This window comes from Balaenoptera musculus, chromosome 17 (assembly GCF_009873245.2).
Source record: "Balaenoptera musculus isolate JJ_BM4_2016_0621 chromosome 17, mBalMus1.pri.v3, whole genome shotgun sequence".
NCBI lineage: Eukaryota > Metazoa > Chordata > Mammalia > Artiodactyla > Balaenopteridae > Balaenoptera > Balaenoptera musculus.
Window position 1 is genome coordinate 57,215,569 of NC_045801.1, and position 21,738 is coordinate 57,237,306.

At 40.1% G+C, this 21,738-nt stretch overlaps 1 protein-coding gene across 2 annotated transcripts in view; it reads left to right on the top strand.

Moving 5' to 3' along the window:
* Positions 1-10,861: 10,861 nt before the first annotated feature.
* Positions 10,862-21,738, top strand: part of TPD52 (tumor protein D52) — a 123,101-nt gene continuing 112,224 nt past the window's right edge. Inside the window, exon 1 of one of the 2 annotated variants that reach the window (XM_036830178.1) lies at positions 10,862-11,014. In XM_036830178.1, the coding sequence (XP_036686073.1) occupies positions 10,996-11,014 (19 nt within the window). In that variant the 5' untranslated portion in view covers positions 10,862-10,995. The remainder of the gene's footprint in view (positions 11,015-21,738) is intronic. The other variant, XM_036830179.1, reaches the window with a different exon arrangement.

Here is a 21,738-nt window from a genome sequence, read left to right on the forward strand (position 1 = left end):
TAGGGAGTTATAGCTCTGACATTTAGGAGGTGTGAGATTTTGAGTAAGTTTCTTAACATCTTTGTGTCTCAGTGTCCTCATCTGCAAGATGTCATTCTCTCACCTCAGTGTTGTTGGGAAAATAAGAGTATTAGTATGTGACCTCACATTGATTTTTGGTTCCATTAAAATTTCAGAATTGAATATAATGAAAAGGGAATTGGAAAAAATAGCTCAATTTGTTTTTCAATGCAGAGTTTAAACTTAAAAACGTTGAGAACCATGGGAAATACTTTTCAGACAGTTCATTCATAAGCCAGCAAGTGGGATTCCATAAACCACTTAACTAATGGGAACCCTCAGGTGGTTTTTAGTGGAGATTGAAGAGAGAATATTTTTCTTTCCTGTGTCAGAAGTAGTAGCTCTCTGGTAAGTAATTTCACATCTGCATCTAATGGTTTACTTTAGAAGTCTCATGCTTCTTTGGCATTTTCCCTGGGGAGGAAGCAAGAGAGAAGATAAGTGAGGGAAAGAGAGATTCTCTTTAGCGATTCATCATTTTAATTTTGGAATGTTTGTGGAGGAAGGGCGCTTATCCTACTGTGTATCTTGGGCTTTAGGACTGAGTTCACGAAATGGCTTAAAATTCTTCCTTTTTTTCTTTTCTAATCTTTTCTTTCCTCCCTTTCTCCTTTCCTTCCTTCCTTTCCTTCTTTCCTTTGTCCCTTCTTTCTTCCTTCCTTCCCTCTTTCCTTTCTTTCTTTCTTTCTTTCTTTCTTTCTTTCCTTCCTTCCTTCCTTCTTTCTTTCCTTTCTTTCTTTCTTTCTTTCTTTCTCTCTTCTTTCTTTCTTTCTTTCTTTCTTTCTTTCTTTCTTTCTTTCTTTCTTTCTTTCTTTCTTTCTTTCTTTCTTTCTTTCTTTCTTTCTTTCTTTCTTTCTTTCTTTCTTTCTTTTCTTTCTTTCTTTCCCTTGACTATGAGAACTGGGCTCAAAATGCACCATGAGTGAAGCTTTCTCTGGAGCTTGTTGAAAACATTTTACTGATAATGTCATAGTACATCATTATAAGGTCATCAGGAGTACATTTTGGCCCTTTGAGGAAGGGGAAGGTTCTGGTCAAGCACCTATCACTTGGGCAGCGGGACATTTTTCTTAAATTCCCATGTCATTAGAAGGTAAGTTTAGTTCTTCTTTCTTTTTTTGACACTTCTTACTTCTGTTCTGATTTATATTACTAATTTATAACGTGGGTAGAGATGCCCAAGAAGTTTGTAGAATATGATTGAGAGGATGATGAGTGGTACTACCCAGACCCTCCCTTCAGGACTGACAGTGTTAGCAGCTGGTGGCTTTCAGCTTAGTTTCTCTGGGAGAATTGCCCTCAGCAGGAGAAAGCCACCTTGCCCAAGATTATTTCCTGAGGGCAGCCCACTTCCTAGGATGGGTCAACATAGGGGTATTAAAGCAGGGCTCCTTGCTTCAATTTGGGACAATACTGAAGGAGCATCCCAGCTCCAGAGCTCCCAGAGGGAAGGAATGAGGCCTTTGTTGTGACTGTCTCAAAGTTCCCCCTTCTCAGCCTTATCTTGCTTGCTTCTCTGCCCCACAGGTTAGACCCCCGGAGGACTCACCAATAAGCTTCCTGCACACAAATCTCCATCTCAACAATCTGTTTCTTGGGGAATCTGTAACAATGACCAAAACGTTTTGCATAAAGGAAACATATTACTCTCCTTTCTCATTCCCCCTCTTCAGAATCAAACGTCTCTTAATTTCCCTAATGGAAGAACAACAAAAAAACATTTCACAATAGAAACTTTGAAGTTCACACAAGGACTGCCTTCAGAAAACATGGATTGGTTAAGAAATTTTACAGCACTTAGCATCTTTCTCAAACTTATTCCACATTTTTCTGTCCCTCCTAAATAGTCAACTATTATTTATAATGATGATTAGAAGTGAATAAAGGGCAAGTACTGGATAATTCTTTAATTGTGGAAAAATATACAGTACATAAAATTTACCATTTTAACCATTAACACTGTTGTGCAACCATCTCCACAATCCATCTCCAGAACTTCATCCCAAACTGAAACTCTGTATCTATTAAACAACATGGATAACTCTTGACCTGATACTGTAGTTTTTGTTCCTCTTCATTCTAAAAAGTTGAGTTTGGGGAAAGGAGAGCAGGCAGAAATACCAGAAGATTCCAAAGAACTTGGCGTTGTGCAAATAGCGATTGCTAAAGGTAAAAACAAAGTGACTAAAAAAGTGCTGGGAAGTTGGGTGTTCGAAGATTAGTATTTCTAAGATTGCAAGTTCTAAGACACCTGTGGGATAGAAAGAGTTAATACAAAATATTTTGGTCGTTGACTCCTTAGATTTTTTTCCTTAACAAAAATACCTTTGTTGCTTTTCACAAGCTTAGTGTTAAAAAAATAACAAGAAACAACAGAGGATAATACAAACAATTTGAGCCTACCATAAAAAAATAACTGTTATTAATGCTTCATCAATATCTTCCTAGGTATCTTGCTATGCATACGATCCAATACTCAAATACACTTTTCCAAAAATGTGATTGCAATCTGCCTTGCGATATATTTGGATCTCCCACAATATATTTTGTCCATCTCCTTAGGCACCACAGATCTTTAGAGCTGAAAGGGAGATTGGAAATAGAGTCATTAGGGCCCTTATATCCTTCTGGAAATGTGAAGGGCTTGAGAGCTCTCTGCACAGAACAAATACAGACGTTTCACTGGCTATTTTAAGTCTAATACAATTCAAGGGAAATACAAAACAGCTCTCTTTTAAAAAAACTTTGGACTACTAAATGTGTTCATGCCACTTTACTTATTAAACTTTTCATTTTAGTCATTGATTTTTGTCTTCTGTGGTTTATTTTCACTTCCCAGGTTTTAGTTTTTATTAAGTTTATACATGCACATATTTTACAGTGGAAAACAAGAGTTGTTGCAAAAAACTCCTGAAGTCCCCCCTGCACCCTTTGCATGTGTCCCTGAAGGCAATCACTTTAAAATCATTTTTTAAAAAACTTTCCTATCTTTAAATAACATGCATATGTGGGTACTTGTTCAGTTTTTGGCATTATCCACCAACTTTCCACTATGACAGATGAGGCATTATGCCTTCTATTCACACCTCACTGTCACCTGTTCTTAACTTCCTTTCCCATTCACTCCCATTCTGTCCCCTCAGTACAAGGAGAAAATAAGGGGAAAATCACTTTAGTAAATTAAGGCTAGAGCTCCATTGTCCTCTAGTCTGGTTCAAAAGTTAAAAATCATTTTTACCCTTGTACTTTGAAAGTGACCTTTTTTTTTTCATCTCTGGATCTTTATCCTCAGTGTTCTGAATTTCATAAATACATGCTATGCTCTCAGCCCTTAGTGAGCCCCTTTCAATCTGGAAATCATGTTCTTCCATTGGGAGTTATTTCATTGATGATTTTCTTCTGTCTGTTTTCTCCATCTCTCTTGAGCTCTTTTTTTGGATATTGGATCTCTGGGATCAGCCTTATAATTTTCTTCTATTTTCTCCTCTATTTGTCAGGTCCTTCTGTTTTGTTCTACTTTCTAGGAAATTTACTTGACTTTCTATTCCATAAAGTGACTTAAAAAACACAAATGTATCATCTTACAGTTCTGAGGTTAGAAGTCTAATGTGAATCTTACGGATTAGAGTCAAGGAGTCTGAAGGGCTATGTTCCTTTTCAGAGACTCTTGGGAAGAATCTTTCTTTGCCTATTCAGGTTGTTGGCAGAATTCAGTTTCATATGATTGTAGGACTGCAGTCTGCATTTTCCTGATGGCTGTCAGCTAGGGGCTCTTCCAGCTTCCAGCGGCACCCACCTTGCTTGGCTCCTGGTCCCCTTCCTTCATCTTCAAATCCAGCAACAGTGAGTGGTGTCCCTCTCATGCATCTAATCTCTACTCTCCTTCTACTGTGGCATCTCTCAGCCTCTGGCCAGAAAAGTTCTCAGCTTTCAAGGGCTCATTTAACTAGATTGGGCCCACTTGATAATCCAGGGTGATCTCCTCATTTCAAGATCCCTAACCTTAATCATACCTGTAAAGTCCATTTTGCCATAGGTTTCAGGGCTTAGGATGTAGACATCTTTAGGGATCCTTATTCTGCCTACCACTATATTATAGTGTCTTAATGTCTACTATAATATATTTAACTTCCGAGAACTCTTTATTCTCTGAATGTTCTTTTTTTTTGTATAGCAAATACTTGTTTCATGTTTGGGATATCTTTACTTCTCTCTGAATATAATAATGATAGTTATTATATCAAAAGTTGTAGCAGAAAAATCTGTTTTCTTCTCCCTGTATAGTTTGTTTCCTGTAAGTTGCCTTTCTGTTGTGTTTATTTTGGTCTCTGTCTTCCATTGTGGAACACTCTGTCGGTTCATGGCTGCCTGTCATGGACCTTAAGCAGCTGACTGGTCTCCCTGGTGCCCGGGCAAGACTCGTGGACCATGGGCTTGAGGGTAAGGTGATCTGGTTTACACAAGATCACCATTTTAGGGGTTGTTTTCTCTTGGTTTGGTCAAATTCCTGAGAGGTGGATCTTTCTATCTCCTACTTTCAGGATATTCCAACTTTCATAGGACTGGCTATCTGCATTCTGAGAACCAAGGGAAGTTGGGGATCTCAGCATTCATGATGTGAATGGCTAATGAACTTCTCTGCTTGTGGTAGGAAATCACTCTCAAATGTACTTATTGTGCTCTAGTCAAGAGATTGGCCAGTTTCCTTCTCCAGAGAAATCGCTTCAGTCTTCTGAGCAGAGCTGGGGAGGGAATTACAACCTAACTCCTTAAGTAGCCTTTCAACCAATCCTCCTGTTTTGAGCCTCACTTTCTCTCTGTATCCGCAGATACCTGGTGTTAAGTCCCAAGGTTTTTAGATGTTCTGCATTATAAATTAGGTTCTTCTTGGCTTTTCCCACTGCCAGCTTAGCAGTCAGCTTTCTCAGATCTGCCAGGTCAGTTATGATTATGCAGCCTCTTGCATTCTCTTTGTCCTCATGGGTTTTCCCCTTTTCTGTAATTTTAGTAGCATTGGGAGGAAGTAAGAATGAATGAATGTTCATTCAGACTACTGAATTGTATACTTTAAAAGGGTGAATTTTATAGTATGTGAATTATATCTCAATAAAATAAATTTTAAAAATGAATGAATGTGTGTGATATGCCATTCTTATCCCAACATACGCCTCCTAATTTTAGAGGACAGTGAGCCAGAGAAACTTAAATGAGAAGCCCAGGATTGTGATGGTTTTTAAATGATCTCAAAGCTCACTTAAGTCAACTTTTTAAAAAAAAATTAATTAATTAATTAATGTATTTTTGGCTGTGTTGGGTCTCTGTTGCTGTGCGCGGGCTTTCTCTAATTGCAGTGAGTGGGGGCTACTCTTTGTTGCGGTGGCTTCTCTTGTTGCGGAGCACAGGCTCTAGGTGCACGGGCTTCAGTAGTTGTGGCTCACAGGCTCAGTAGTTGTGGTTCGCGGGCTCTAGAGAGCAGGCTCAGCAGTTGTGGCGCACGGGCTTAGTTGCTCCGTGACATGTGGGAATCTTCCCGGACCAGGGCTCGAACCCGTGTCCCCTGCATTGGCAGGCGAATTCTTAACCACTGCACCACCAGGGAAGTCCCTTAAGTCAACTTTTAAGCTACTGTTCAACTAAATCCACTCAGGTTTTCTGAGTTGTATCTGGCCTTGCAGAGTTGCATTTTGGGGCAGTGGCATAGACTTTGGCTCCTCAAGCCATGACGCTGGGCACTTGCCGTTCTAGCCTGCACCATTTCTAGAAGAGGAACATTGGTGCTCTGGAAAACTAAATACCTCTGCAAGGATGAAATGACCTGCATGTCATTGAGTCGAATGCTAGTTTAAAAATGCACATGGGCTTCCCTGGTGGCGCAGTGGTTAAGAATCTGTCTGCCAATGCAGGGGACACGGGTTCGAGCCCCGGTCTGGGGAGATCCCACATGCCATGGAGCAACTAAGCCCATGTGCTACAACTACTGAGCCTGCGCTCCAGAGCCCACATGCCACAACTACTGAAGCCCCCGTGCCTACGGCCCGTGCTCCGCAACAAGAGAAGCCACCACAATGAGAAGCTCATGCACCACAATGAAGACCAGCCCCCGCTCGCTGCAACTAGAGAAAGCCCATGCATAGCAACGAAGACCCAACACAGCCAAAAATAAATAAATAAAATAAAACAATTTTTTAAAAAAAGCACAAATACTGTTAATCACTTAATTATTGAATCTATACATAATTAGTGCAATTTATATCAGACAGTAGTTTTAAAGATACATGAAAATACTGAGAACAGTGATGTTTGAGGCTCCAGGAGAAAAGGGACCGTGGCTCTCCCTGCACTCCCCTCCCCACCCAGCTCCCATGATGTAACTGGATAAACACACAGAACTCAAAGTGGCTAAAAAAATACAAGGAACATTAAGTGGTCTATGGCTTTTCTTAACATAGCCAAAATCAATAACTTGAGATCTCTTCCTGTTAACATTTAGGGATTTACATGTCTAACTTCCATTAGTATTAAGTACTCTTTCCTGCCAATATCCATTTTTATGCATTTTAAAGTTGTTTATATCATATTCACAGTCAGTTTTTTACATAGCTGAGAGAATACAAGATGGCAGTAATATTTTCTAAAGCAATTAAGTGTTAATTACCTGTTATTAAATCAATATTTCTCCAAAACTTGTCCTTGATTTCTTGGCTTTCCTAACTTTCACCTAGTATATGTACCTCATTTACTTCCATAGCTCAACTATCAAGAGTCTGTCTTTCTGCTGGAATATGATCACTTTTTCAAAATTGTGGTATCATAGGCCTTTAGTGGCTTGACTGATCAGAGAGCCAGAACTGCCCTTAGAAACAGTTTGGGTTGACAGAGCTAGCAAACAAAAACACAGGACCCCATTAAGAATTTCAGATAAACAATGAATAACTTTTTTTTGGTATAAGTGTGTCACAAATATTGCAGGGGATAAACTTATACTAAAGAATTATTTGTTGTTTATCTGAAATTCAGATTGAACTGGGTGTCCTGTATCTTATCTGGCAATCCTAGACCCAGGCTACTGGGGAACCCCGTACGGGGCCCTGGGCTTTAGAGATCACCCACCAGTGCTTTTCCTCAGGGTAAGGAATCCTTGGCACCAAATGGACATACCCATCCATTCCTGCACCCTCTTATACACCATGCCCTGGGTGTCTGCAACCCTAGTCTACAACTACAGGTGTGACCAAGGGGTAGCTGATGGGAAAGGGTGGATCGAGATGGGATTTCTGGCTGAGGTGCCTGGGCACAGGAGCATGCCAGGCCAGCCTGACTGTAGGACAGAGTCCTAGGTAAAAAGACCAAGCCAGAAGAAAGGGCCAGGGCCTTTGTTTGTACCCTCACCCTGGGTCTCACAAATGTGAGGGGTGGACCTGCAGCGAGCCTCTGGCCATATACACATTTTGTGTGCTTTCTGCTGGCTGTCAGATGGAAAATGGGTACAACGAGGGCAGAGTGGATAGTTTCCACTTATAATGTATGGCTTCTGTTTCTAACCTCTTTAATATTTTCATTTGCTTCAATTCATCTGCTTTTTGCTACACTTTCTTTTTTTTTTTTTTGTGGCCATGCCATGCAGCTTGTGGGATCCCAGTTCCCTACCCAGGGATTGAACCCCGGGCCACAGCAGTAAAAGCACCAAGTCCTAACCACTGGACTGCCAGGGAGTCCCCTTGGTACATTTTCTTGTAGAAATTTCACCAATGAATGGATATTTGAAAAAAGAAACTAAAAAAGAAAAAAAGAAATCCATGTCACCATTAACAACAACAACCCTGCAAAGTAAATCTAGTGTCTCTCTCCTGTACTGAGCCTTTTAAAGGATGGTTCGGTTAAATGCACCCCGATGCTCAGTTTAAGTGCGAGCCATTCTCCAGAGATTCCTCGGTGTGCTAAAACATAAGCTCTATTCATTTTAGACGTAACACAGCATGAGTTGTAAGTACACCAAGTACAGATTCTATTTGTCAAGAAAAAAAATTAAGTAGAAGGAAGACACAAGAGAAAAGTAGGCTTTTGTGGAACTATTACATGCTAGGTTGTTTATAATATAAACAGTGCTTATTTAGCCTTGTAGAGAAAATTAAGTTAATATTTGTCTAAGGTTCAGGGCTGCATGAATCCACCTATGCTGGTACATGCCAGGAAGGGAATTTTAAAATGGCATGTTGTATCAGTTAGGATTTTTTTGGCTCAGTGTAACAGGAAGCCAACTCCAGTGGTTTAAAAAAGTCAGGCGTTTATTTTTTCTCCCGTAAGAAGCAGCTCCATGATGCCACTGAAGACCCAGGCTCTTTCTGCCTTTCTACTCTGCCAAACTTGGCTGTGGTTTTCTTCCTCATGTTTCAGGATGGCGGCTGCCCTTCTAGGATGGAAGGGGGAAACTACAGAAAAAAAATAATGTTTCCAAGTCTTTCTTTTTTTAAAATTGAAGTATAGTTGATTTACAATATTGTGTTAATTTCAGCTGTACAGCAAAGTGATTCAGCTATACATACATATATATCTATTCTTTTTCAGATTCTTTTCTGTTATAGGTTATTACAAGATATTGAATATAGTCCCCTGTGCTATACAGTAAATCCTTGTTGTTTATCTATTGTATATATAGTAGTGTGTATCTGTTAATCCCATACTAATTTATCCCTTCCTCTCTTTCCCCTTTGGTAACCATAAGTTTGTTTTCTACATCTGTGAGCTGTTTTGTAAATATGTTCATTTGTATTATTTTTTAGATTCCACATATAAGTGATATCATATAATATTTGTCTTTCTCTGGCTGACTTACTTCACTTAGTATGATCATCTCTAGGTCCAGCCAAGTCTTTCTTTCCGAATGATTTCTTGGAGGTTTCTTGCTCATATCTCATTGGTCATTAATGTGTCAGAGTGCCACCTCCAGCTGCAAGGGAGGTTAAAGTGGCCATGTTTCAGCTGGACACACCGCTATCCCAAATAATATTTGGGTTCTCTTAGGAAGAAAAATGGTAAAGCTGTGTATGAGGTATGCTATTAGCATCTGTATGCTATTAGCCACAGATGCGAACAAGCATATAAATTCTTCAAAACACAAGTCATTTTTCTCTCCCAACATACGTAACAGTCAGGTTCATCACTATATAGCAAGTTAAATAGATATGAATAGAATAAATCATATTTTGAACCAACACTATTTTCAAGTGCTATTTTTTTGTCCACAAGTTAGTCCATAGGTTGAGAGATTGTCTTTCCAGCCATTTATTTGAGCAGCAGCTAGTCAAAAATTCTTGACCACATTATAGAACTTCCTACCAATGCCAACATTTACCTTACTGGTACATTTAAAAGGTCATTTAAAAGAAAAAAAGCTATCATTGCAGCTCTTTGTTACAAACACTGGATTATTAGTAGATACAATGTACCTCTTTTTAAATTTAAACCTGAAAGCTAAACTTACAATATTGACTAAATGCATGGCATAATTAAAGCAATGAAACCATGACTCAAATGATCCTTGACCTCCTGAAGCTCATAAGCTGCTAGGTTATGACCTAGTAGGGCTGTGAAACAGACAAACCTATAGCTGTAGCAGGCTGGCCTGGGAGATGAGTCCCAGGGGTGAGTGCCTCAGGAGAGAAGCCAAGTGCAGTGGGAGTAGGAGCAGTCAAAGAGGAGAGGTCTCAATGGATTTAGATAAACAGAATAAACCTCACGAGAAGACGCTGGCAATGCAGGTGGGAAAGAGATACACTGACTTAACAGCGCAATGGACAGAAAACATGGAGTTGCTTCAGGTAACTACTGCTAATTAAAAAACATACTAACAAAAGCCTAGCGTGTGTGAAGTAGTAGGCGACGCTGCGGGCTGAAGGCCAAGCCAGAGTCTCCACGTAGCACAGAAAGAAGCTTGCCTTACTCGTAGCCGCAGACAGCTTAGGAAACTGGGTTACCACCTTAGAACTATGTGGTAATCAAAGTGACTTCACGGAAGATGAGAAACTGCAGAACACTTTGGAAATAGAGTGCTAATGCTAATAACGAAAAGTGTTATTACAGGAACTTCAAACTGTCCGTTGATCAATGGACATGAAGCCTCCAATTATATTTTCAAAAGATCCCTGTTGATAATTCTACCCTTTGGTTAACTTAATTCATTTCCAACATTTCATTTAATTCATCTCAGCGTGTTGTCCTTAATCCTGCACTCAAAACAGATTTTATTACATGAAAATCTTCCTAATTTGCCATCTAAAACCCTGCACTCTCTATTAAAAGACAGGACCACATGGTTTTTCGAGAGATTCTTTGCAATTTTCGCCTCTTGCTTGCTCCGGACCTAGTCTGGCAGATAGCATAGGGTATTATTTCGGGAGTAGGGGAACATGAAGAATATAAGGGAAAAAGAGCCACTGGCATGGCGAAAGAACCTTCCTGTTTTTGCCACTCAATAAGTACAGAAGAGTAGGTGCTCGCGGAGGCAAAGAAAGGGAATCTTCAGTGCCCCCGAGGAAACTTCTGATATGATAAATAACTTGAGGGTGGGACGTAAACGCCATCCCGGTCCCCAAGCGGTCCCCACGCAGCCTCCAAGGTGACGCCGAGCCTTCGCCCTCCCCCTCTTCCCTCTTCCTCTGGGGCGAGTTCCTGCCTGAGCCCAGCCGGCCCTCCCCGCCCGCCCTTCCGTCCTTCAGTCCGTTCCCCCTCCCGCGCCGACGCGGCGGAGCACACCCGCCGGCGGGGTCAGGTGATTGGGTGACGCCCCGGCGAAGCGCTCCCGACCGCACGCGGGCGGCGCCACCGCGCTCTACGCCTCCAGGGGGAGGGGACTTCCCGGGAGCCGCCGGCGGAGGACGGGAGGAGCGCGGCGGGCGGGCGGGCCGAGCTGGGACTCGCTGCCGGCGGGCGGGAGACATGGATCGCGGCGAGCAAGGTGAGGGCGCGGACGCCACCGGCACGGCGCCTCCGGCATGGGCGCGGGGTGCGGCGCGGCGCTGGGGTCCGAGTCGGGGTCCGGCGCGGCGCGCGGCCTGGCGCCGGAGCAGGTGCAGAGCCTTCGGTGCCTGCGCCGCGAGTTGCATCCACCGATCCGGATCCGGCGTCCTGGTGGGGCCCTGCTGCAGGGAGCGGCGCTGGCGGCCGGAGAGGGCGGATGGGGCCGCGCGTGTGTGCGAGTGTATTAGAGAGAAACGGAGCAAAAAGAAAAAGAGAGAAGGTTCTGGGAGGCGGCGGAGGGCTGGCGGCAGGCTTACCGAGACGGGGCTGCAGATCGAGATGCGCTTTGGCAGAAAACAGTACCCAGGGAGTCCTGTTCAGCTCGCTCTTGTGACCGGTGGAAACTGAGGGACAGAGGACAGTGGGTTGTTTCTCCCCGCAAGATGGGAACGTGAAGTCCTCCCCACCCGCATGTGAAGACTTTCTGCCCTCTTCTCCTTAACGTGGTTAGGATTTTGGGTGGCATTTGAGCCCCTGGCGATGGTTTTGGATGCAAACATTTAACATCCCCCAATTGTGGAGTAGTGTCTATGGGTTTATTTGGAGGCGGGTAGTTTTTCATAGCAAGGGTCCTCTTTTACCCATCAAGGTGAAACCCCCCAACACAAAATCCCTAATCTGATTACTCTAGCTTTGGATGCATGTTTCTGAAAATAGTGTATCAAGTGAAATTGCCTCCAGTTGAATCATTGTCTAAGAGAGATGTGGCAGTAGTAGGGCAAGGTTTTCAGATTTAAGCATTGCCACATCCTAGAGATCTTTGCTGATAATAACCCACTAACCATAACACAGATTCGTGGCACGCTTTTAAAAAGATATATAGACGCTAAAAAAAAAAAAAAGAAAAAGAAAAAGAGTAACGATACTAAGATAAATTTTAGGAAGTGGGGGATAGGAATTATTCCTATTTTGAGTTCTAATACAACAGTTTTCATTAATTTTTTTTTTTACCCTCCAGTATTTACTTTCATGCATGTGAGTTTTTGTTGAAATAAAACCATATTCCATATATACTCTTTTGTGTTTTACTTCTGATAAGTTGTAAGATAGAATCTTTGGAGCCTTCCAACCCTTCCTTTCTCCCTACCCCTCAAATTAATCTCACACCTGACATCTGAGTGTGTATATTATAAACATTTTATACAATATATATTTTTTTAGTGTCAGTTCTTTTCTTTTTTAACATCTTTATTGGAGTATAATTGCTTCACAATGTTGTGCTAGTTTCCGCTGCACAACAAAGTGAATTAGCCATATGCATTCATATATCCCCATATCCCCTCTCTCTTGCATCTCCCTCCCACCCTCCCTATCCCACCCCTCTAGGTGGTCACAAAGCAATGAGCTGATCTCCCTGTGCTATGCAGCTGCTTCCCACTAGCTATACAATATGTAATATATAGTGCATATGTAATACACTATATATACACTTGCACACATATTGTCTAGATTTTATACGTCTTGAGGTTAGAAGCATATACTTCATCTTTGTCCACGGTTGGGTAGCCTGGTGATTTGCACATGGTAGGTATTTAAATGTTTGAGTCAAAAAGCCCCTCACAGGTCTTACATGTATTGTTAGGAGGAGGCCTAGGGGCCACCAAATAAGCCAGCATTTTTTTATCTGGATTTTAATGGGGGCAATGAGGGTGTCAAACATATGAACATTTGTATGTCTTACGTTGTCATATTTAACATAATGATGTTTTTAGAATACATAACTCTATGTGGTACTTGTCAAAGTGGACAAAGCTGTGTTTGACTTAGGTGAATGGAGTGACTAATTTTTTTTAGATTTTGTATTCTAGTTTGGCTGGTAAGAGTCACAACCATTAGTACTTCTGTAATAGTCCAATTTGCTGGTGCACTTTGTGTGTTTTGTTTTTTTTAAAAATTTATTTATTTATTTATTTATTTATTTATTTTTGGCTGAGTTGGGTCTTTGTTGCTGGGCGCAGGCTCTCTAGTTGCGGCGAGCGGGGGCTACTCTTCGTTGTGGTGCGCGGGCTTCTCATTGCAGTGGCTTGTCTTGTTACAGAGCACAGGCTGTAGGTGCGCAGGCTTCAGTAGTTGTGGCACATGGGCTCAGTAGTTGTGGCTCGCGGGCTCTAGAGTGCAGGCTCAGTAGTTGTGGCGCACTGGCTTAGTTGCTCCGTGGCATGTGGGATCTTCCCGGACCAGGGCTCGAACCCATGTCCCCTGCATTGACAGGTGGATTCTTAACCACTGCGCCACAAGGGAAGCCCCTTTGTGTGGTTTTTGTAGGACTAGTTTTTTTTTTCTGTGTGTGCGTGTGTGTGTCTAAGACATATTTAATAAATCTCTTGGTTTATAAGAGGAGTCTTTTTCCGTCTCTAATTTTCAGATGTTTTCTTTGGTCAGGATATTTGTTAGTCATGTCATTCCTTGCTTTTAATTGTCATTCTTGGACGGGTAGGGAAATCCATCCTCTTAAAGTGGAGAGTCTGGAGACTTGGCTCTAAACGAAAGACGAGCCACACGCCTGGGCAAGGTCAGCTGACTCACCGCACAACTTTGCTATCTTAGAACCACATGGCCTTTCCTTATACTTTTGCTTCCTTCTGCCTGTCTCCTTTGCCTTTTCATCTTTATGTTCCCACAGCACATAGTAGGTGTTCAGAAATGTGTGTTGACTGCCTCAGATGAAAGGGAAAGTGCCCAAGAGCAAGTACCTTCAGGTTCCTGTAACCTCCGATGTCCCTCTAAGTTGGTCATTTGCTTCCCCCTTCCTCCTGTACTTTTTTTCCTCTGTGTTTTAAAGAAGCAGAAGTCTGGTTGGGTGGAGAAAGTTGCTGATAAAGCTGCATTGGGCGTAGAGGGTAAGTTTACCCGTCAGGTCTTTGAAATAGTAGAGGGGATGGCTCAGTCTTCAGCGATTCCATAGACTCCTGGCTGAGACTGAGAAGGAAGAACCTGCGTTTGTAAACCTGCAGGTTCACCAGCAAAGTATGTTGACTGAAAGAACGTTTATAAATACCCCTGTGATTGTCTCTTGAATTTGTGATTTTTTTCAAAGTATCTAAACCCAAATGAGAACATTTTAGAATTTGTTTAACTTACTTTTTTGGTATGTGTGGAGTTTGTTGTGTTTGTCCCTTAAAAAAAAAAAAACCTCTAGATGCAAAATTAAATGCCCTACCTCTTGTCTTAAATACATGTCTCTGTTGAATTGTCTCCTTATCCCTTCCTTCTTATGAAGTTGTCAAAATGTATCCTTTGCTACTGATTTTTAACAGAGCTATAAAGTTTTAAAATGAGCAGTTTACCTTTGTTTTCAACCATGTATTCTGAATGCTTTTTAGTATCAGCCTGAGATTCTGTTTTTCCTGTCCTCTACTATACCCAGACTTTGTATACAATACTCTACTTATATTGAGAGCAGTCAACATCAAATGATTTAAAATCTACCGTAAACCACATACTGCCTCTCAGGAGTTACTATGCGTTCAGCCCAGCAAAGCACACTTAAGGTGTGTGCCATTTCCCACTTTGAAAGTGCAGTGCGGCTGGCTAGCTAGAGAATACATTGTGGAAAAAATCTCCTGACTGCCTTTTATGGGGCTGAATAGATAATTGTACTCGAGGACTCTCTTATGTTAGTAATAACTTGTTGTTTAGCACCATTATATTGAAGTGACAGTCACCTAGCCACTAAGCATTTTATCTGTGTTTGAATTAAAACACTACCACCACCAAAGCTTTATATTTTAAGGGGGTGAGGGAAGGCTGCTGGGGCCGAAACAACTGGGGGAGGAGAAAGCTGCAAGAAAACCGTGACACAATAATAGGTTACTATAATTTCAGCATGGCAATTATGCCTTAGAAATAACAGAAAGGTAAGGTGTCGCTTATTTACAGGTAACACAAACATAGGGATAAATGGATAACAGTTTTGAGGGTCTGCTCACAAATCTGTGGGTGTGACCCACCCAGGTTCTTGGTGTCTTTGGGTAAGTCTCACTTTCCATATGCTGCTGATGTCTGTTAGCTCCCATTCACTTCCTGCATTTATTTTTATGTAGCAGCCTGCTGAGTCCCTAGGGAAAAGCTGAGTGGTAAGAGGGGTTGTGATCCTTCAGAAAGATCTCAAAACGGCATAATCTATGTACACAATAAAAACAAATACATTCACGCTTCCAAACAAAAAAGAACACCCGAATCTCCTGAACTTCTGTGCTGCTGGTCCGTTTGTTGGAGGCTCACATTATTTTATTTTCCTTGTGGGGTTAATTATTTCTGTTTTAATTGTTGACTGTTGTAGAAATCTCTCTTCTGAGACTCTCCCAAGTTTTATTTAAACTGAGTGGGTACCAGCTGTCCAGAAACCATAATCTTAGCAGTGTGTTTTTATTAGAAAAGTGTCCAAGGGATCAAGGGATTTAATGTTTAGTGGAAGTTAAAAAAACATTTGAATTAAAAATACTTCTTCGTAACCGAGAGTAATTGTTCACTTTAGAAAAGTCAGAAAATACAGATGGAGAAAAAGAACATAAAATTACCTATAATCCTAGTCTGGAAAATCACTGTTAGCGTATTGGTTTATATCCATCCATATATCTATCCTTTTAAACAAATCACAAAATAATCTCCTATTGACTATTTCATCTTATATCTTGCCTCCCTCCCTTTTTAAACTCAATATATTTTTAAAATACCCTTCTCCAGCATGATTTTGACTAGTGTGACCAGGTAATTAATGCACATGATACAGCATTCAGAATGACTAAAAGGTTGCAAAATGTAAATCTCCCTTCCACTCCTGTCTCCCAGGTTATTTCCCTTGTGTAGTGATGTCACCATTATTAACAGTTTCTTCTCCATCCATCCAGAGAGATTCTACTTATATAAGTTGTACACACACGTATTTAAGTACTATATATGTATGTGTGTGTATTATATAAGCTGTAGCACGCAAATTAATTAGCGTCTAACTTCTTTCACTTAAATACAATGTATATTTTAGAGATCATTGAAGGCAATGTTATATAGAGCTGTTTCATTTTCAGGGCTATTTGTAGATGTCTATTTGTAGATGTACCATGTTATGTACCATAACAGGTGATGTTTAACTTGTTCCCTATTGATGGACATTTAGGTTTCCCCTAATATTTTGCTATGAAAGCAAAGCTGCAGCAAATAAATCTGTATGCAAGTTATTTGATAAATGTGCCAGTATGTCTGTAGGAAGAATTCTTAGAAGAATGTGACTGTTCAATTTTGATGTGCTAAATTCCGCTCCATAGAAGTGGTGCCAGTTATACTCTACCAGCAATGTGTGAGCATCTGCTTCCCTCCATCATGCACCCAGGGTGTTGTCACACTTTTTCATCTTTGCTTATCTTGTAGGGGAAAAGGAGTTTCTCAGTATATGTTTTCTTATATATTTTTCTTAATATGAAGGCGGTTGTACTTCTTTTGATATGTTTGAGATCTATATTGCATTTTCTGTGACATGTCTGATCATATACTTTGCCAATTATTCTTTTGTTTTATCTTTTTCTTCTTGACTTATAGAATGTAGCCCTCTGTCCATGACATGAATTGCTAATATATTTTTTCCTAGTTTGTCATTCCTTTTTTGACTTTCTGGTGATTTTTTCCAAGCAGAAATACTAATTGATGGTGGTTTTCATTTATAGCTTCTAGCTCTTGAATCATTCCTAGAAATGCTATTCTCACTTTGAGTTTATGTTTTTATTTTTTGCAGTTAAATCTTTCATCCATCTGGAGATTATTTTGATTAAAAAATGTGAGTTGTGAATCTTAACCGCCCCCCAGCCCCTCAGCTGGCTACTCAGTTGTCCAATACCATTCACTGACTAATGGATCTTTCCTTTACTAATTTGAAATACTACTGTTGTCAGTACTAAAGTCCTGTATTATTTTCTTTCCCCTTGATCTGTCTGTTCATTCCCAGCAACAAAACTGTTTAAATTATTGTAGCTTCATAATATGTAAAAATGTCTGGAAGGGCTAGTCTCTCCTGTTCACTCTGTTTCTCTTCTTATTGCTAGAGTTTTTCCTAGCTATTCTTGCCAGATTTTATTTCCAAATGAACATTAGAATCAACTTGTCTGGATGCAGATTCAATAGAAATCCGTTCGGTATAACTTTCTTCCCTCCCGTTGCTCTCCCTCTCTCCCCCCGTTTCCCTTTCTCTTTCTTTTATTAGACCTGGTTTTTTTCTTTATTGAATGTCCCAGTATATGTTCATCATAGTCATACTATACATAATATATATATAGTTTTGTATTGTATTTTGGATACTATTAGATAATCAGAATTTTAACATGTCATTTAAAAAAGTATCTCCAAACTATATTTTTTGATGACTGTACCCTTTCAGCATTTGATGTTTATTTAACTGTTTCTTTGCTGGAATATAGATTGCTTTTCATTTTAGCTATTATAATACTTTAAAGAGAAATTGTTTTAAGATAAACTTCCTGAGACAGGACAAAGGATGTGAGTATGTTTAGGCCTTTCATGCCTGTTGCTAAATTGCTTTCTGGAAAACATAATTGTTACTGCTTTTTTTATTGTAGTAAAAAATGCGTGACATAAGATATATTATCTTAGCTATATTTAAGTGTACAGGGAAGTATTGTTAACTATATGTACCTTATTGTATAAGAAATCTCTAGAACTTTTTCATTTTGATGACTGAAACCATGGACCCATTGAGCAACACACATTTCTCTCTCCCCACAGCCCCTGGTAACCACCATTTTCTTTTCTGTTTCAATGAGTTTGATTACTTCACCTACATCATTAAAGTGGAATCATGCAGTATTTGTCTTTTTGTGACTGACTTATTTCACTTAGCATAGTGTCTTCAAGATTCATCCATGTTGTTGCATATTGTGGGGTTTCTATCTTTTTAGAGGCTGTATAATTTTCCAGTATATATGTATGCCCCATTTTCTTTATCATACTTTATTTTCTTTATTCATCCTTCAGTGGGCATTCAGAGGTTGCTTCCACCTCTTGGCTTTTGTGAGCATGGGTGTACAAATACTCTGAGTCCTGTTTTCCATTCTTTTGGGTATATACTGTAGGAAAGGAAAATTTATTTCCCCTACCCTTCTGGGTTATTTGGCTGGTCTAATAATCAAATTAACATAGGACAGATTAACAGGTGAAAAACAAATTTAGTTACATATGTACGGGGGTTTTACAAGAATATGAGACCCACAGGCATTCAGGGAATTGAGACTTATATGACATTCTGAGTTACGGAGAAGGGGGTAGGGTTCTGGGTCTTCAAAGAGAAGGAAGACAGTTCACAGGAAGATGGGAAGAGCAAAGGTTTGGTAAACAAATGTTTGCCATGCCACGCAGGACAGTGGGATCCAGGGAGGACTTTGATCTCTAGGCCCAGTTGAGCTGCCCCCAGCTCACCACACCTCACCTGTACTCTTTGTAATTATCTCTTGTGATAGTTCCCTTCCCGGACTAGACCCTCTATCTAAATTCTTTTAGGCAGGTAAGGGAGAGGTAAAGGTTTTTCCTGAATCTGCTGGGTCTTGAATGCCTTCAGCTCAAAATAGTCCACATGCCAAAGTGGTATGTTTGAGGGAGACTTGTTCTGAACCCCTTCAATACCCAGAAATAAAATTACTGGTATATGTGGTAGTTGTATTTCTAGGTTGTTTTTTTTTTTTTTTTCTTTTGGCAAACTTCTGTACTGTTTTCCATAGTGGCTGAATGGCTGTACCATTTTACATTCCTACCAACAGTTATTTTAAAGGGAAGAGGGAAGGTTGTAGGGGCCAAAAAACTGAAGAGAGAGGGAGCCTGCATGGGTTCTAATTTTTCCACATCCTCAGCTACACTTTTCATTCTCTCGTTTTGATAGTGGCCTACCTAACTGGTCTGAGATAATATCTCATTGTGGTTATGATTTGCATTTTCCTGATGATTAGTGATGTTGAGCATCTTTTCATGTGCTTGTTGCCCATTTGTATGTCTTCTTTGGAGAAATGTCTATTCAAGTCCTTTGCCCATTTTATGTTTGGATTATTATTATTATTAATATTTTTGTCAAGTTGTAGGAGTTGTTTATGTATTCTGGATACTTAGCCCTAATGAGATAATATGGTTTGCAGATGTTTTTCTCCCATTCTGTAAATTGCCTTTTCACTCTTGGTTGTTTCCTTTTCTGCAAGATGTCATTGCCCTTAAAAAAAAAAAAAAAAGAATTATAAAGCTTATAGGTAAAAAAATGCCATCTCTTTTCATTTAAAATTCTTCCACTTGCTAGAAAGGCTGTAGATGATATTAGCCATTTGTGTTCCCCTTTTGAGATTGTTTGCTCCTTCATTTTAAAATTGGGATCTTAGTGCCTTCTTTCACCCTCACCCCACTCCCCTGTTCATATTAAACCTTTGTGTTTTGTGGCAAGTATTTATTTTTTCTATTTTTATTTTTATTTTGGTTATGTTGGATCTTTTATGTTATTTTTACAAAGAAAAGACATTATTAAGAGCAGATATTTTCTCGGTGACAGTTTATAGAGTAAGTTGCGTGGCTCTGAGTTGCTTTCAATACTTCCTTCTCTGTGTCTTTGTGTCTTCTGATGCTTTTGTAATCAATACTAAAAGTAGTGTCTTTAGGCAAGACTAGTAATTTACATGCCTTGGCTTATAGGCATGGTGAATGTGTTTCATGTTACAGCTATGCAAATGTAAATGTCAGTTTAAAAACGATGTAAGACATGACCTTATAAAGTTTCAGATTGAGAATTAACAGGGTTAAACGTCACCCTTTGTATTTTGAGCTTTGTTGGAGGCATTGTGGTGTGGAAAAGGAGCTTATGGTGCAATCAGTAGGGCTGTAGGAATAAAGATAGTAGTTTATCCACCCCACTAGGATCTATACTTGGCTAGAAATGAAGTGTCAGTAGGAGAATGTTCTTAACGTTCGTATTCCCAGCTCTCAGTTGAGTGTGTGTGTAGTAGGTACTCCATAAATATTTGTCCTATTGCACATACATTCATTAGAAAGATTTCTAACATACATAAAATCAGATGGGATTAGATAGAAGAGGTTAAGAATTAAGGAAAGATAATTGTTTGGCAGGGAGACAAGAATACATGTTCCAAATGTGCTTATAGTTTTATATATAATCACTGAAAATCTGGTCTGTAAATAGAAGCCAAATTGGTACTTTACTTCCCAAGTATATATGTAAGAGTGCGTGTGTATACATTTGCAGATAGAGGAGGAGACAGTGCTGATTAAATTTTTATTCTCCAAAGGATGTCGGATGTAGTGCTCAGTAAATACTTTCATAAATATGTTTTCTATACTGTTTTATTGAGGGTAGTTATTTGATGCTAATGTATCCTGAACTTAGGAGGCAAGGATGGTGTCAGTACATTTTAGAAGTTTTCTTTGAATGCAGTTGAGAAGGGTAACGGGGTTGCTGACAGTGGTGGAAAGGGTTTGCTACTAGTTAACCAGAAGAAAAATTACGTAAAGAGGGAAAAATGCAAACATTTTGGCTGGCTGGGGCATTTTAGCAAAGTGATGACCAACTTTCCATTTTGGTACATACTGAGTATATCACTTCCGGTGTATCACTTTATTAGTAATCAGAATGGTGATGATGATGATGATGATGATTCCATCTGGTTTTTGCAGAACTCTTTCTAATTTTTCTTCATATTATTTCATTTCACTCTTTCAGTGCTGCAGGGTGGTAGAACGGGTATCATTTTCATTTCACACATGAGGAAACAAGCTGAGTGACCATGACTTCCCATTCTTACTCTACTAGGTGTGGAGAGTTTTACAAAAACTTGGTCGCACACCTGTTGTCTCTAAGAGAGTAACCTAGTGGCCAAGAACAATTTAAACTACATTTGCAAACAGTTTAAAGGACTGGGGACACTAAGTACTTTTTAGAAATGTTTCCTTCCAGCTAATTAAAACAAAATTGGAATCTGAAGGGACACCACTTCAGGCCCTGCATTATAATGACCTAAGTTTTCCAACTGGGGTTTTACTGGGTCACATTTAGTAATACCACTACTACCACTAATGCCAGCAACAACATCTGCTGGGTGGTTTCTATATACCAGGTCTGTTCTAAATGCTTTTTTTTTTTTCATTTTGAAAATCTTTATAACAAACCTGTGAGCCACACTCATAATATCCTTGCTTTACCAACTGAAGAAACAAAATATGAAAGAATGAAGTAATGGGACTTCCCTGGTGGTGCAGTGGTTAAGAATTGGCCTGCCAATGCAGGGGACACAGGCTCGAGCCCTGGTCCAGGAAGATCCCACATGCCGCGGAGCAACTAAGCCCGTGCGCCACAACTACTGAGCCAGCACTCTAGAGCCCACGAGCCACAACTACTGAAGCCCGCGCGCCTAGAGCCCATGCTCTGCAACAAGAGGAGCCACCGCAATGAGAAGCCCACGCACTGCAGCGAAGAGTAGCCCCCGCTCAATGCAATTAGAGAAAGCCCGCCCGCAGCAACAAAGACCCAACACAGCCATAAATAAATAAATAAATAAATAAATAAATTTATTAAAAAAAAATGAAGTAATAACTTCTCCAAGGGCACATAACTTGATGCAGACAGAGCTGGGTTTTAAATCTGAAGTATTTGGCCATATAGTTCATGTCCTT